The sequence below is a fragment of the Pleurodeles waltl genome, chromosome 5 (assembly GCF_031143425.1).
Source record: "Pleurodeles waltl isolate 20211129_DDA chromosome 5, aPleWal1.hap1.20221129, whole genome shotgun sequence".
NCBI classification, from domain to species: Eukaryota; Metazoa; Chordata; class Amphibia; order Caudata; family Salamandridae; genus Pleurodeles; species Pleurodeles waltl.
In genome coordinates, this window is record NC_090444.1 from 890,442,350 (window position 1) to 890,457,540 (window position 15,191).

The window sequence follows — 15,191 nt, forward strand, 5'->3', positions numbered from 1 at the left end:
CCCTGAAACGTTCTCTTAAATATTTATACCTTGAATTCATTCACTGTGAGTTTCAATATATGTTTACATATTTTTTTGTTTTTGTTTTTGAGAATCACAAAAGTGACAGAGAGAGCGTGTTCCTCAGAATGTTTGTCATATTAATTTGTCTTCTTTCCAACAGAAATGCTGTATTTGCAAGAAATTGGGAGCTTCCATCAACTGTGACGTAAAGAAATGCAATAAATCATTCCACTATCCCTGTGGGGAAGAAAAGCAGTGCCTTTCCCAGTTTTTTGAACGCTTTAGGTAACAAATGTTTTTTTGCTTGGAAATGTTTTTTCTTTCATAGATAAATCATGCTGAGTGTTCTGTATCCAAAACATGAGATTTTTCAACTCAGGTATTATGATTCGGACATATTTATTACTGCTACTGATCATTTGTTGTGCAAAACTATGATAATGTTTTTCCAGTGACACCTGAATTTGTTTCTCATTTCTGGCCTCTATTTCTGTGCTGATATTTTATTATGGTACAAAGTCACAACTTGATGACTTTGTGAATGCAACGAATACGACAGCGCATCACTAGGAGACGTCAAACTTCACTTCTAGGAGAAGGGGCTGTGAGAGGTGGGAGGAACACTAGATCCTCACCCTTCTTTTCCGGCTATTGGCTAATACTAAGGACCTGATTTGGAGTTGAGTCGTAATGGAAAAAACTCCAATTCGTGGAGGAAGTGTGAAAGCTGGAGGTGAATCTGCTGTTGCAATTTCCTCTGTCGTATAGATGAGGAGAAAAATCTGGATTATGCCCTTCTTGCACAAATTGGATGATTTTGACCTCTTAAGTATTAACGACACAAAACAGGTAATGAGAGTTGTTTCAATTAATTTGCAGGAGTGTATTTTTTCACCAGTTTTATACATATACATCTGTAATCCGTTTCAGACAGTACATAGACATCAAAACATCGTGTAGACTTGGAGCTGAGTGAAACACCTCTAGCCAGGAAAGAATGGAGGAGAAGGAGGCAAATAAAGGTGAAGAGAAACAGGAGCATGAAATGAGAATCATCAAAGAACTCTTGTCCTCGTCCATCCATCATTCCTTTTCCTCTGTTGCTGACCATTCACGACTGTAATATTCACCTCCTCATCACAGCATCATTCCCCTGTTCCCTGCCCCTCATTTAATCCAAATCTTCCAAATTCTATTTTGTGAACCCTCCCCTCGTGTAGTGGTCTGTTGCTTTGAAGCTAGGTTTACATGATACACATTTAGAGTCGCACATAAATACATACATCCTTCAAACAGGGGTGTTTGGACCGGAATGTCTCCTGAATGATAAACGGGGTTCTACCTCTACATCTAGTGCCCAACTGTATGTGAGACTGACTTTTGTTGGGCTCTGGCACCAAACTAATCTTGTTTATACACAGAGGCTTAGGCCTGTCTCCAGTAACCTCAAAGCACACAGTCATAGTGGCTGTTGGGTAAGTCACGTAAACTGGTGGTGGCTACGTACCACTTTTTATGAATCCTTAGTTTGACCAGACCTTATGCTCTGTCTCAAGGACAGTGCAGTCTACAGACCTTTTCTCATGTAAAGTTGAGCTGTTATGTGACCGCAGATCCTTGCTCTGGCATTCTATGTGTGTGTACTGAGTATGTGTATGCGCAGAGAAGTTTTGTAATTTTTAGTGTGCAGCTTACCTGAGAGTGCAGCTGTTTGGTTTGCTAAATACATCTTGGGGACTTTCAGAAAGTTGACCTTGGAATGCATTCCACTTGTTGATTACCATTGGCTTTGTAACTCACACTTACTGCCTTTCCTTTTTTCTGGCTTCATTTGCTTTAGGCTCACCAAGTTAATTTTGTCCCTTCCATTGCCTACACTATGTTTTCTGTATCCTTCCACAAACTTTCAGTTAACAGCCCTTTAAATCTTGTTCCTATTTCGTCACATTTGCTGTGCCTTCAAAGACCAAGGTCAAATATCAGGCATTGTCTTACAAGGGTGCTTGTTTACTTTTCTTTCCCTGACTTCAAAGTGAGAGCATTTATTCGACAATCTTGCTGGATACTAGGGATAGGAAAGAGTTTTTGTCCAGTATTGGATCTTTCATAGATTCATATGCTTGAATCATCCCCGTCGTCGAGGTGGGAGCATCACGGTAAGTTTAAATACATAAAGCAGTAAGTCAGTAAGTGTAAAACCAGTAGGCCCTGGTAGGCCTCATAGGGTATTTTACAGTCTATCCACTTTGTTTTGTGAAAAGACCCAAACTTCAGTGTCAACCAATCAGGATTCAGCCCCTCCCAAACACTCCCAACAGAGGCTGAATTCCCTCAGATTTTCTACCGCACGTCGTGTGAAGGGAGTCTCCCTGAGCTCTGCCCAGTTGACCTTATTTCTGACTGAAGATTGTTTCTCTCAGGAAACTAGCATTACAGCTTTATCATGTCTGAAAAGACAAAGAAGGGTCTGTTCAGAGACTGTGACAATTGTGGGAAGAAGAGACTGCATGTTGATGACCCCCACAAGAAATGCATCTACTGCCTCCAGCCAGACCACAAGGTGAGAGACTGCAAAATCTGTCGTACCTTTAGTCAAAAAAAAAACTCAAGGACCGTGAGGGTAGACTTCCCTTATGGCTGCAGAAACAGAAAGCCATAGAACATCCTTCCTCAGACGACAGTGAAGCGTCATCTCATGCTTCTCGCCCTCAGAAAAGAACAGGTGAGAGAGGGAGAGTGTCTGATGAGCCACCAAGGAAGATGCTGAAGAAAAAGAAACAAGTCTCTACTGAGACAAAAAAGGATGTTTCCCATTCATAGACACTAAAAAATTTGCCAAAAAAGGTTCATTCAGAGCCTACTACGCCTTTGCATCGGAAAAGCACCTCAAAAAAGACATACCTGTCTCTGTCACCCCCGAAAGAGCCAGAAAAAGTCTCTTCAGGGAAAAAACACCCGTCGACGACCACCCCGTCGACGACGGTGTCGACGGTGACATCTACTACAGTGTCGTCGACGTTCACAACAGCGGTCTCACCGATGATTATGACGTCGTCACCGTTATCGTCGACGATAATTACGCCAACATTTTTTAAAAAGGCTTCGTCGGCAAATACATTGTCGCCGGCGGAGGCCTCCTGGGTTCACCAATCGACCAGGGCACTCCCATCTACGAAGCACCTCTCAATGAGGTTTAAGAAGGCACTGCCGACGACGACACCTACAGAGGATACGTCGACGAAACAACGGTCGACGAAGGAATCGCCAACAAAGGATTCGTCCATGAAGGGCCCATCGGCGAAGGACCCATCAAAAAAAACGACGTCGGTGACGGAACAGTCGACGAGGGAACCGTCAACGATCATATCGTCCACAGCATTAAAAGTGTATAAACCATCGACCTACCTGGATACTCCACCGCACCATTCGTCAACTAGTCTGCCTTATCATCAGGACGACTCCACCAGGTTTTTACCCCTTTCACTTATCACCATGAGGGACAAAGCTTCTGATATTCTGCCAATGCATACCTCACCAAGTAAGGTATTACCATACCCCCCACAACATCTCTTAGATGATGATGACGATGAGGCATACTCCCAAAACGACGGAATGCTTGGGGCAGCTAGTAGCCTGTCCCATCTCCATGTCAAATGCCAAGATTTTGATGATGAGGACGAGCAGCATTACCAGCCTAGTTAGTTATGCCTCAACATTCTACCCATAGGCAGAACAACAATCGCCCCTCTCCATGCCTAGCACACTAGTAGCAGACCTACAATATATGCTTAATGACTACTATAAAAGGTTTCCACCATCAACTCAGACCACGCCACCTAGACCTGAAAGCTACCAGACACCTCGTCAAACCCAGTCTACTAATCTTCTGGAAACACCACAGGCTAGCATACCGGTAACTAGCCAAACTCTGGAAGCTCATGCCTCGTCAGACGACGAAAGGGAAGAGGGTGAGCTAAGAGATTCTGCGACTAGTGAATGGGATGATTATCTCATCCCCACACCATCTCCTCCAGCAGGTCCAGTAGATTCGCCTCCAGAAGACATAGGAGGTTTTCATAATCTGAGAGAGAGAGCGGCAAAGCGTTTTGGTCTTTCAATTGTCTCTCATGAAACAGAATGTTTTCTGTACGACATCAAAGAGGCATCAAAGAGATCGGTAAGAGCTATACACATAGTAGATTTCTTATGGCAGGAGGGTTTGAAGGCAATGAAAAATCCTGCAACAGTGCCTTCACAAATGCCAAGACTAGAGAAGAAGTACAAGGCCCCAGATGATTCTCCGGCCTGTTTAGTGTCACAGCCAAAACCTGATTCTGTGATATCACAGGCGGCGCATCGACGTTCCAGAAACCCCTCTGCACCTATAGCATCTCCCCCAGACAAAGAAGGGAGGAGGTTAGACAACATCGGTAAAAAATTCTCCTCTGTTGCAGCAGTCACAGTTAAGGCGGCTAACTCCCTCACCATCCTGGGAAGATATGATCGCCAAATGTGGGCAGACATGTCTGCCTTTTTGGATCTCCTGCCAGAAGACGTCAAGGTGGAAGCAAAAAAGGTGTTGCAGGAGGGAGAAAGGGTTGCCGCAGAGATTATAGACAGCACAATAGACATTTCTCTAACTGACTTCAGGCAATTGGCTGGCGCAGCAGTCCTGCGCAGGCAAGGATGGCTTAAGGCCACATCATTTAGACCCGGAAGTCCAGAGTTGTGTTCTCAACGTGCCTTTTGATGGAGAAAGTTTGTTTTGAAAGCATGTCGACGACATGTTACAGGCTATCAAAACTGATACAGCAAAATCTCTAGGTACCCTTCAATATAAAAAACAACCTTTTCGTGGAGCAAGGGAAAGAGGAAGTTACTCCTTTCGAGGGGGATACCAACAGTACAGAGCCCAGTATCAGTCTTCCTCCACAGGATCACAACACCAGTACCACCAGCAACAGCAGCATTATAGGTTACCACCGGCCGCAGCTTATAAACATCCAACTAGAGGAAGAGGAGCTGCCTGAGGAAGAGATACGGGCAGAAAACAATGACCCGCCAGTCATCTCAGCACTTCCCCACCCACCAATATCGAGGGTCGGAGGTCGCATCACTTGCTATTTCCCCCAATGGGAGGCTATAACATCGGACAGATGGGTACTCGATGTAGTGGCCAGAGGTCATACTCTGGAATTCACGCAAACACCACCAATTGTTCCTCCATCGGGCCCTCCACCCCTGAGGATGAACCAACTCCTCAAGGAAGTAAAAGTGATGCTGAGCACAGGAGCGATAGAGCCAGTCCCTTTTTCTCAAAAGTACAGAGGTTTCTATTCCCGCTTCTTTCTCGTAAAGAAACCCTCAGGAGACTGGCACCCCATCCTGGACTTGAGCACTAAACAAGTTTCTAAAGAAACAGTCGTTCAGGATGGTAACACTTCAGGATGTCCTGCGTCTTTTAAATGCTGGAGATCTGATGGCATCCCTAGACCTCCAAGATGCTTACTTTCATATTCCCATACATCTCAACCACCGCAAATTCCCAAGGTTCAGAGTGGGTGGCATGCACCTCCAATTTCGAGTTCTCCCATTCGGTCTCAAATCGGCCCCGAGAATCTTCACAAAAATGTTGGCTCCGGTAGCAGCACATCTCCGCCAGTTGGGAATCCAGGTCTTTCCTTACCTGGACGACTGGCTCATAAAGGCACCCTCAAAGTCGCAAGTAATACAGCATATTTCCTATTGCCTTCAATTGTTAAACAGCCTGGGGTTTGTAGTCAACTACCAGAAACCTCAGCTCCACCCCAAACAGGTATTAAACTTCTTAGGAGCAATACTAGACACAGTCCACAACAAAGCGTACCCATCTCACGAGAGGAAACAAAAACTGACCTCCTTAGTTGGCAGGCTCTCCACAAAAAAGTTCGTTTCAGTCCGCATCTACAAATCATTGCTAGGGATGATCTCATCTTGCATTCCGCTAGTCCCAGATTGCAGGCTCTATATGCAACCCCTGCAAGAGCAATTGGACATACAATGGACCCAGATCAACGGTTCGTTCGAAGACAAGATTCACATAACACCTCTAATGAAAAACACCATGAGGTGGTGGGCGACTCTAACCAATTTGTCAAACGGACTGTCATTCCTTCATCATACACCCAGTTACATAGTAACAATGGATGCCTCTCTCGAAGGATGGGGTGCACACTGCCAGGACCTGCAAATCAGCGGAACCTGGAATGCAAAAGAGGTTCAACTCCACATCAATTACCTAGAACTCAAAGCGATACACTTAGCTCTAAAAGCTTTCTTGCCAAAGCTACAAAATTCAAGCGTCTTAATCAGGACAGACAACACAACCAGCATGTTTTATCTAAACAAGCAAGGAGGCACGAGATCCCTACAACTCTCACAGCTAGCGCAACAAATCTGGACATGGGCCATCAGGCACAATATTTCACTCAAAGCGGAGCATGTGCCAGGACAAACCAACGTTCTAGCAGACACCCTGAGCAGGACAGTGATTCCTTACCACGAGTGGGAGCTAGACCAAAAAATTCTCAACCGCCTTTTTCTATTATGGGGCAAACCGAACCTAGACCTATTTGCCACTCTCGAGAACAAGAAATGCCAGTATTACGCATGTTGGCTTCCCCAGAAAGGTTTGTGGGGGAATGCGTTTTCGATGAGCTGGTCAGGGGTTTATGCCTACGCTTTTCCCCCGATCCCACTCATCCTGAGAGTCATCAACAAACTAAAGACGGAGCGGTGTCACCTCCTATTCATAGCTCCCAGATGGCCCAGACAAGTCTGTTACACGGAGCTCCTAATGCTCTCCCAACAGCCTCCTCTGCAACTCAGACAGAGTCCGACTCTCTTAACGATGCACCAGTGACAAGTCAGGCACCCAGATCCGTCATCTCTTCATTTGTCGGCTTGGCTCCTGAATACAATGAATATTTGAATCTCAACATTTCCCCGGAGTGTAGAGACATCTTAGCAAAAGCTAGAGCTGACACTACCAACAAAACCTATAGACTTAAATGGAAACGTTTTTGTATATGGTGTGCAGCAGAAGACATACATCTTTTGTCCGCTCCTCCAGAGCAGATACTTCCATATCTCTTGCTCTTGGCAAAATCAGGACTTTCATATTCCTCCATTAGGGTGCATCTGGCAGCAATCTCGAGGTACCGCAGATCACCACACAGGGTCTCATTATGTTCCACAAGAATTGTCAAGCAATTCATGAAAGGCCTTTTTCGTGTTTTCCCGACAGTTAGACAGCCTCCGCCGTTATGGTCCCTGAATGCTGTATTAATGCAGCTCATGAAAGCTCCCTTTGAGCCGATCCACAAAGCCGATCTAAAATTCATCTCATGGAAAACAGCGTTACTACTAGCTCTTACTTCAGCCAAAAGAGTCAGAGACATTCAGGCTTTCACTGTCAAACATCCTCCAATTCACAAACTCAGGTGTGATCCTGCGAACAAATCCTAAATTCATCCCGAAAGTTCCCTAAACGTTTCACTTGAATGAACCAGTCATCTTGAAAACCTTTTTTCCAAATCCGCAAACAGTAGCCGAAAGAACATTACATTCTCTTGATATTAAAAGGTGTTTTATCTACAGAAAACACAAACCATCCGCCAGTCTGACCAATTATTTGTTGCATTTGGCGGAACAAGAAAGGGACATGCGGTGTCCAAACAGACTATAGCAAGATGGATTGGCCTGGCAATTCAGTTCTGCCATGCAAAAGCAAGCAAACCGCTCCACAGCAAGGTGAGAGCCCATTCTACAAGATTGGTGGCCACTTCAGCTGCACTCTTTGCAGGGGTGCCACTACATAGCATCTGTAGAGCAGCCACATGGTCCAGCCAGCATACGTTTACATAACACTACTGTCTCGAGGAAACTAGTAACGTCGATACAGCAGTGGGACAGGCAGTGCTGAGGCATTTATTTCGTTAATGTGAGCCTCTTACACATCCCACCACCACACTCAAGGTATGTTCGATATTGGTTCTCAGTCTCGTTAATATCTAATTTTATATCACAGTGTGGTTTACTCTAAGATTGTGCTTCAAATTATTTGCTTTTTCATATTGTGTTAACAGGTTGTAGACCTCAAAACAACAACAAAACAGATTGTGTCAAAATTTTCTGCCTCGCAGCTTTTTCTATTATTCTTATATATATATATATATATATATATATATATATATATATATATATATATATATATATATATATATATATATATAAATAAAGAAATTCTTGTGGTGATGAGAGGTCAGGACACTTCCAGTGTAATTAAAGCTTTTACTCTTCACAGAAATATTCCTCCCAACGCGTTTCAGCCGTAGCCTTTTTTTTTTTTTGAGCCTCGGTAATTCGGGTCCTTTTGGTATATATATATATATATATATATATATATATATATATATATATATATATATAGATGTATACTAATGTGAGTGACATCACTTAAAGAATTACGATAAAATTACAGTCAAATTAATTCACTAATTAAAAAAACATTACTGCTCGTTATTCTGATTCAAGCATGTGAATCTATGAAAGATCCAATACTGGAGAAGAAAATTAGTTACTTACCTGTAACTGCAGTTCTCCAGTATTGGTATCTTTCATAGATTTACATGCGGCCCACCCTCCTCCCCTCAGAGGCTCCCCTATTATACAGATATTAAACTTCACACTTCTACTAGAAAATCTGAGGGAATTCAGCCTCTGTTGGGAGTGTTTGGGAGGGGCTGAATCCTGATTGGTTGACACTGAAGTTTGGGTCTTTTCACAAAACAAAGTGGATATACTGTAAAATACCCTATGAGGCCTACCAGGGCCTACTGGTTTTACACTTACTGCTTTATGTATTTAAACTTACCGTGAGGCTCCCACCTCGACGACGGGGATGATTCAAGCATGTGAATCTATGAAAGATACCAATACTGGAGAACTGCAGATACAGGTAAGTAACTAATTTTCTTTTCTAGCACACAACAGCGTTTAAATGAACAGTGTAAGTATTTCAGAATATATCAGAATTATGAACGCACAAATTGAGCACATTTTTTGTTATTTCAGAAGTGTGTTGGAAACAAATACTTTAATATGATCAAAACGAGTCATTAAACTAGGTGATGCAATTGCCACACATTGCCGTCTGTGCACTGTATAGTTTTATTAGTAAAACTGTATGTCTGTGCAAGTGCAATGGGGCCATTTCAATTGAACATGTGTTGTCTGTAATGGCAGTGTGCTACCACACCATGAATACTCCACCTTACTCTGCTTTGTACCACTCCACACAACTGCACTCTCCTCTGGCCTACCTCACTTTACACCACTCCACGCCACTGCACTCTTCGCCACTCTACTCTACACCACTGCACTCTTTGCCACTGCACACCACTCCAGTCCGGGCCACACCAGTCTACATTGCTCGACTCTGCTCTACACCACTGTACTCTACATCACTCTGCAACACTGCACGCAGTGCCACTACACTCTATGCCGATATGCTCTAAGCCTATGCACTTTACTCTATAACACTTAGGCCCTGATTCTCACCCTGGCGGTAATTACCGCCAGGGCGGAGGTCGGCGGTAGCACCGCCAACAGGCTGGCGGTGCTCCGCCGGGCATTCTGACCGCCGCGGCCAGAAGCGGAAAGCCGGCGGGGTACCGCCGACTTTCCGCTGCCCGTCTGAATCCTCCATGGCGGCGGAGCGCGCTCCGCCGCCATGGGGATTCAGACACCCCCTACCGCCATCCTGTTCATGGCGGCTCTCCCGCCATGAACAGGATGGTGGTAGGGGGTGCCGCGGGGGCCCTGGGGGCCCCTGCCGTGCCCATGCCAATGGCATGGGCACTGCAGGGGCCCCCGTAAGAGGGCCCCGCAAAGTATTTCAGTGTCTGCTTTGCAGACACTGAAATACGCGACGGGTGCAACTGCACCCGTCGCACCTTCCCACTCCGCCGGCTCAATTCTGAGCCGGCATCCTAGTGGGAAGGTTGATTTGCCCTGGGCTGGCGGGCGGCCTTTTGGCGGCCGCCCGCCAGCTCAGGGCAAATGTCAGAATCACCGCCGTGGTCTTTCGACCGCGGTGTGGTGTTCTGACGGCGGTACCTTGGCGGACGGCCTCCGCCGTCCGCCAAGGTCAGAATGACCGCCTTAATCTATGCCTCTGCACTCTATGCCAATCCACTTTAAGCCACTCTAATCTACTCTGCATCACTGCACTCTATTTTACTGCACTCTACACCACTTTACTTTACACCATTACACTCTATTCCACTCTATCCTACACCACTCCACTCAATGCCACTTCACTCTACTCTGAAACAATCTAGTCTACGCCACTGCACCCCACTCTGTGCCACTGCGCTCTTTGCAACTCTCCTCTTAACCACTGCATTCTATACCAGTTCCCTCTACACAGCTGCATTCTAGGTCACTGCACTTCACGCCACTGTACTCTACTCTGCACCATTGCTATCCATGCCACTCTACTCCACTCTGCATCACTGCACTGACACTCTACTCTGCAATACTGCACTCTCTGCCACTGAACTCTGTGCCACTCTACTCTGCACTACTCAGCTCTGCACCACTGTACTCTATGCCACTGCACTCTGTGGAGCTATACTCTACACAACTCTGTGCTACTCTGCTATGAACCACTATATGCCACTGACTCTATGCCACTTGACTCTGCTCTGCACTCTATGCCACTCGACTCTACTTTGTGCCACTGCCCTCTGCATCACTCAACTCTAAGCCACTCCACTCTGCGCCACTACACGTCACTCCATTCTGTGCCACTCCACTCTGTGCCACTCCACTCTATTATGCACTCCTCGAATCTACGCCACTGCATTCTACGATGCTGCATTGTACGTCGTTGAACTCAATGACACTGCACTCTACGCCACTATACTCTGCAACACTCTACGCCATGCACTCTACACCAGTCCACTCTACTTTATGCCACGCTAGTGTTCGCCACTCTACGTGACTCCAGTCAATGCCACTACAGTACATAGCACCCTCTGCCACACAAATTTACAACACTCTACTCCACTCTTTGCCATTACACTCTACAACACTCCACGCCACTCATTTTATGCCACTAACTTTTAGCCATGTTGACCAGCAGCCACACTTGTGAACAACATGGCTAATACACATTGGCAAAGCCTATAGCTTTTGCGTAGGCGAGAACTATTGGCCTTGCTAGTGCTTGTTGAAATGTTATTTATATAGCGCTTACTACCTTGGATGAGGCGTTAAAGCGCTTTTGGGAGAGAAGCAAGCGATTCTGGAACCCAAAATGGATTAGTGGCGGGAAATATAATATGTTAATTTTAATGGTGGAAATGTGGGTATGTGAGTTGGAATAAATAGGATAAAAGAGAGATAGGGGAGGGAAGAGTCTAGAAAGGTTTATTAGGGAGATCATAGCAGTACAATAAGGTTTGGGATACATCAGAGTGGCGGTAGAAGATATATTGAAAGAGGTAAAGATAAGACAGAGTAGTGAACTGAAGGGACTTGAATGTTTTTTTTCTACAGTAAGAATTAAAGTAATAGATATATAACTACATAGAAAGGTATGCATTTATATGGAAAATAATAAAGAGATATATAGTTGTATTATATAAAGTCCCTTACGTACAAGTTATGGGTAAATAGTTAGAAATGCTCACTTTCAAGTGTTGCTGTACATAAAGCTAATTTATGTATACATTTTTATTAAGATGTTTTTTTATATATTTATCATTATTTTGCTTATTTTATATTTTCCCTAATATTTCAAAAGTGAATCACTTTAAGATACAATTATTATGATCATAATGACACATTGGGATAGGTAAAAATTGAAGCAGAGAGACATAAACATTTAATCAAATAACGTATATAGCTTATCACACATTGTGGTAAATAAACTAAAATAAGGCCCATAAGCATATTACTAAATAACTTGTTTGTAAACTATGCAGTAATCTATATACATATTAAACATAAAATAATATATAAATATAGTAACCATAAGTAATACATACATTTGTTAAGCAGATCTATAAGAATATCTATATCATTTTAAACAATAAGAATTATATATATATATATATATATATATATATATATATATATATATATATATATATACAGAGAGATGCACATGTCTCCATACATATAATCAGAATATAAATGTTTACAAGCACGGGCATTTGCTGTACATTTCTGTTTTGAGTATGGTGGTCCTGAGGGAACGAGTCAACTTTTAAGTAATCTTCTAAAGATTATATAGTTATCCATAGATCTTATGTTTGGGGCTAGTGACTTCCATTATTTGTTGGGTTTACCGTCCATAGTTTTTATCTTGTATGCTGGGGTTTTGAGGCAAGGTTCCAGTCTGGAGCAGAGGTTCGTTTGTTGCGTGTATTTTGTTCCTGTTGAAAAGTGGTCCTGTTTCATGTATTGCTTTGTTGGTGATGCAAAGCATCTTGAAGGTGGATCTTCTGGCAACCGTAACCAATGTAGGGCCCTCAAGGCAGCAGAAATGTGGGTTTGTGGCTTTACATGTAAGAGTAGTAGTATTCAGAGTTCTGAATTTGTTTGAGTCTTTTCATAGTTGATAAAGATGATCCATGATAGAGGCGATTGGCGTAATCAAGTTTAGAAAGTAGTAGAGAGATAGTAGCTTGAACCTTGTGTGCAAATGCTAGGTGGGGGAAGATGCGTTGCAGATTTTTCATATTAGTGACGCTTGATCTTGCTAACTTGTCCACTTGGGCATTTACTGATAGCTTAGTATCCATGATGATTCCAAGGTTTCTTACTTTCTTGGATATTTTGGAAGGTGGTCCCAAATCGTCAGGCCAGGCCCTGAGTGGGACACCATTTTTCCAACAGCCGCATGTGAGTATTTTTAGTTTTGAATGCATTTCATTTGAGATGGCTCAACATCATCCACTGATCAACGGCTCAGAGGCAACTGAATATTTTTGAGTTTCCAATGTCTTTGGGGCTTTCCAATTTAAGAAGTAGTGTTTCATCTGTGTAGCTGTAGCTTTGAGCTGAGGTTCATTGATCATTGTCGGTAATCACTTCATGTAAATGTTGGAAAGCTGAGATGATAGAGCCTTGTGGGACTCATGTTTTTGTGAAGTACAATTTGGATGAAAAGGGAAGAGTATGGATGACATTTATTTTGTTTTGAAGGTAGGATGTGACCCAATTGAGAGCAGACCCCTCTCTGGCACTTTGTAGAGCCTTTGGATTAGAGTGTCATAATGAACTATGTCAAAGGCAGCTAAAAGGAGGAAGAGCAGCTACCTCGTTCCAGTCTACTGTGCTTTTGAGGTTATCCTAGATCGAGATGAGGGTAGATTCTGTGCCTCTTCCTGGACGGAATCCTATTTGGAAGTCGAAAAGTATGAAGTCATCTTCAATTAATTGTAACATCTGTGTGAATGCTGCAGTTTGCCCAAGAAAGGTCTATTTGTAATTGTTCTGTAGTTGTGTAGGTCATGTGTACTAGGATTGTTTTCTTTAATAATGGGTTCATGTATGCCTTTTTAAGTCTTCTGAAAAGACTCCAGTAGTTAAGGAATTATTGGTGATTGTTCTGATTGGTGTGGCAGCAGAGATATTTAAAAGAATGCTCTTGAAGGTATGTGGTGGACAAGGGTCAGAAGGGCAGCCGACTGGGCTGCTAGTTTTGATAAGATCCATAAATCCACTTACTGATAGTTGTTTGAAGGAATGTCAGGCATAGGTTAGCCTCCTCTTGGAGCGGGTTGTTGGAAATGGGTTGGTGCTGGTGGTTTTCCTTTGTTTTACACTGTGACATTTAACATTATGAAACAAATGTAATGCTTTTGAGAAAGAGACCATGGAGAGATGAGGGGCACTAGTGAAGCGTGGTAGTGCGGAAATTCGTGGAGAAGGTGTTTTTTGGGGTGAGGGGTGCCAACAAGGATTGTCATAGAGGCCGTCACGAACACTAAAGCCGGCCCTGGTTGTGTTGTGATTTGCCAGTTTGTCAGTAAATTCTTGAGAAACGGGATGAGTTCCTTCTGTGCAATTAGGTTTACAAAATTCAGTGACAATTCTATAACATTCTTTATTTGTACAATTAACATTTTGGATTCTGTTGGAATAGGTCTTTTTGTTTTAGCGTTTTCGATTGTTGACTTGTACATTCAGTTAAGTTTGTGTAAGTGAAGTTTGTCTTGATAGTTATTTGTTTTCAGCCAGGGGTGTTGCAGCCTTGTAATGTTGTTTGATTTTTTTTTTAGTTCAGCTTTCATCCAAGGTGCTTGTTTTCTTTTGCCTTGTTTTGTTGTTTTTAGTGAGTATGTTGCACTTGTTTGGCAGTAGGATTCTGTGTGTGATGAGAGTCTAAGTAGTATACGTTTTAGATAGCTTCTGGTCTGGTATGGCACAAGACAGAGAACAGATGCTGATTACTTAGACGGTGAGATCGTATTGCCTACATTCTTGTGTCTGGAGTTTAGAAATCCAGACACTATTGCGAGGGCAGCATGGGATAGAGCTGCTCTTAGAAATTCAGTGAGGGTCTTGTAAGCAAAGAACTGCAGATTATTTCTCCCTGAGCACTGCCATTTGGTAGTTAGTAGAGATAAGAATTGTGACTGCAGTTTTGGTTTTCAAGGTGAGGACATGTATACACTCGGCCTGGCTTTCTGTCTGTGCCTGACTACTGCTTCAGAAAAGCTGATAGCCTGGTATTGAGTTCTCACACTTCACTGCACTCTTGTTTTGGATTCTGTTGCTTGCTACCTGCCATGAGAGCTGTCCCTGTTCACAAAGGCTCTTTGTGAGGAACATCCAGAAAATAAAATTGAAAGAAAACGAACCAGAGACAATGGATCCACCTACCTTATCTGAAAATGTGTGCAAAAGTGGGATCCCCCATTTATTACAGTTCTGATTACTTCATAACAAATTAAACTAGTGCTCCTCAGAGTACTTGAAGAATAGCTATGTGATCAGAGTGAGTTTCTGCTAGACTACCAGTCTTCCAGAGGTGAGGGAACAACACCTGAAATCTGCACTTTCTGCTGGAGGATCTGAAAAACTGCCTAGAGGCATGCCTACCTACCTGCAGAGAGAGGGCAGGAGTACAC

The 15,191-nt window shown here is 43.4% G+C and overlaps 1 protein-coding gene across 5 annotated transcripts in view; it reads left to right on the forward strand.

Moving 5' to 3' along the window:
- Window positions 1-15,191, forward strand: part of LOC138296130 (PHD finger protein 7-like) — a 1,092,052-nt gene that overhangs the window by 626,718 nt on the left and 450,143 nt on the right. For all 5 annotated transcript variants that reach the window (XM_069234996.1, XM_069234998.1, XM_069235000.1 and 2 more), the window contains one exon: window positions 164-288. In XM_069234996.1, the coding sequence (XP_069091097.1) occupies window positions 164-288 (125 nt within the window). The remainder of the gene's footprint in view (window positions 1-163; window positions 289-15,191) is intronic.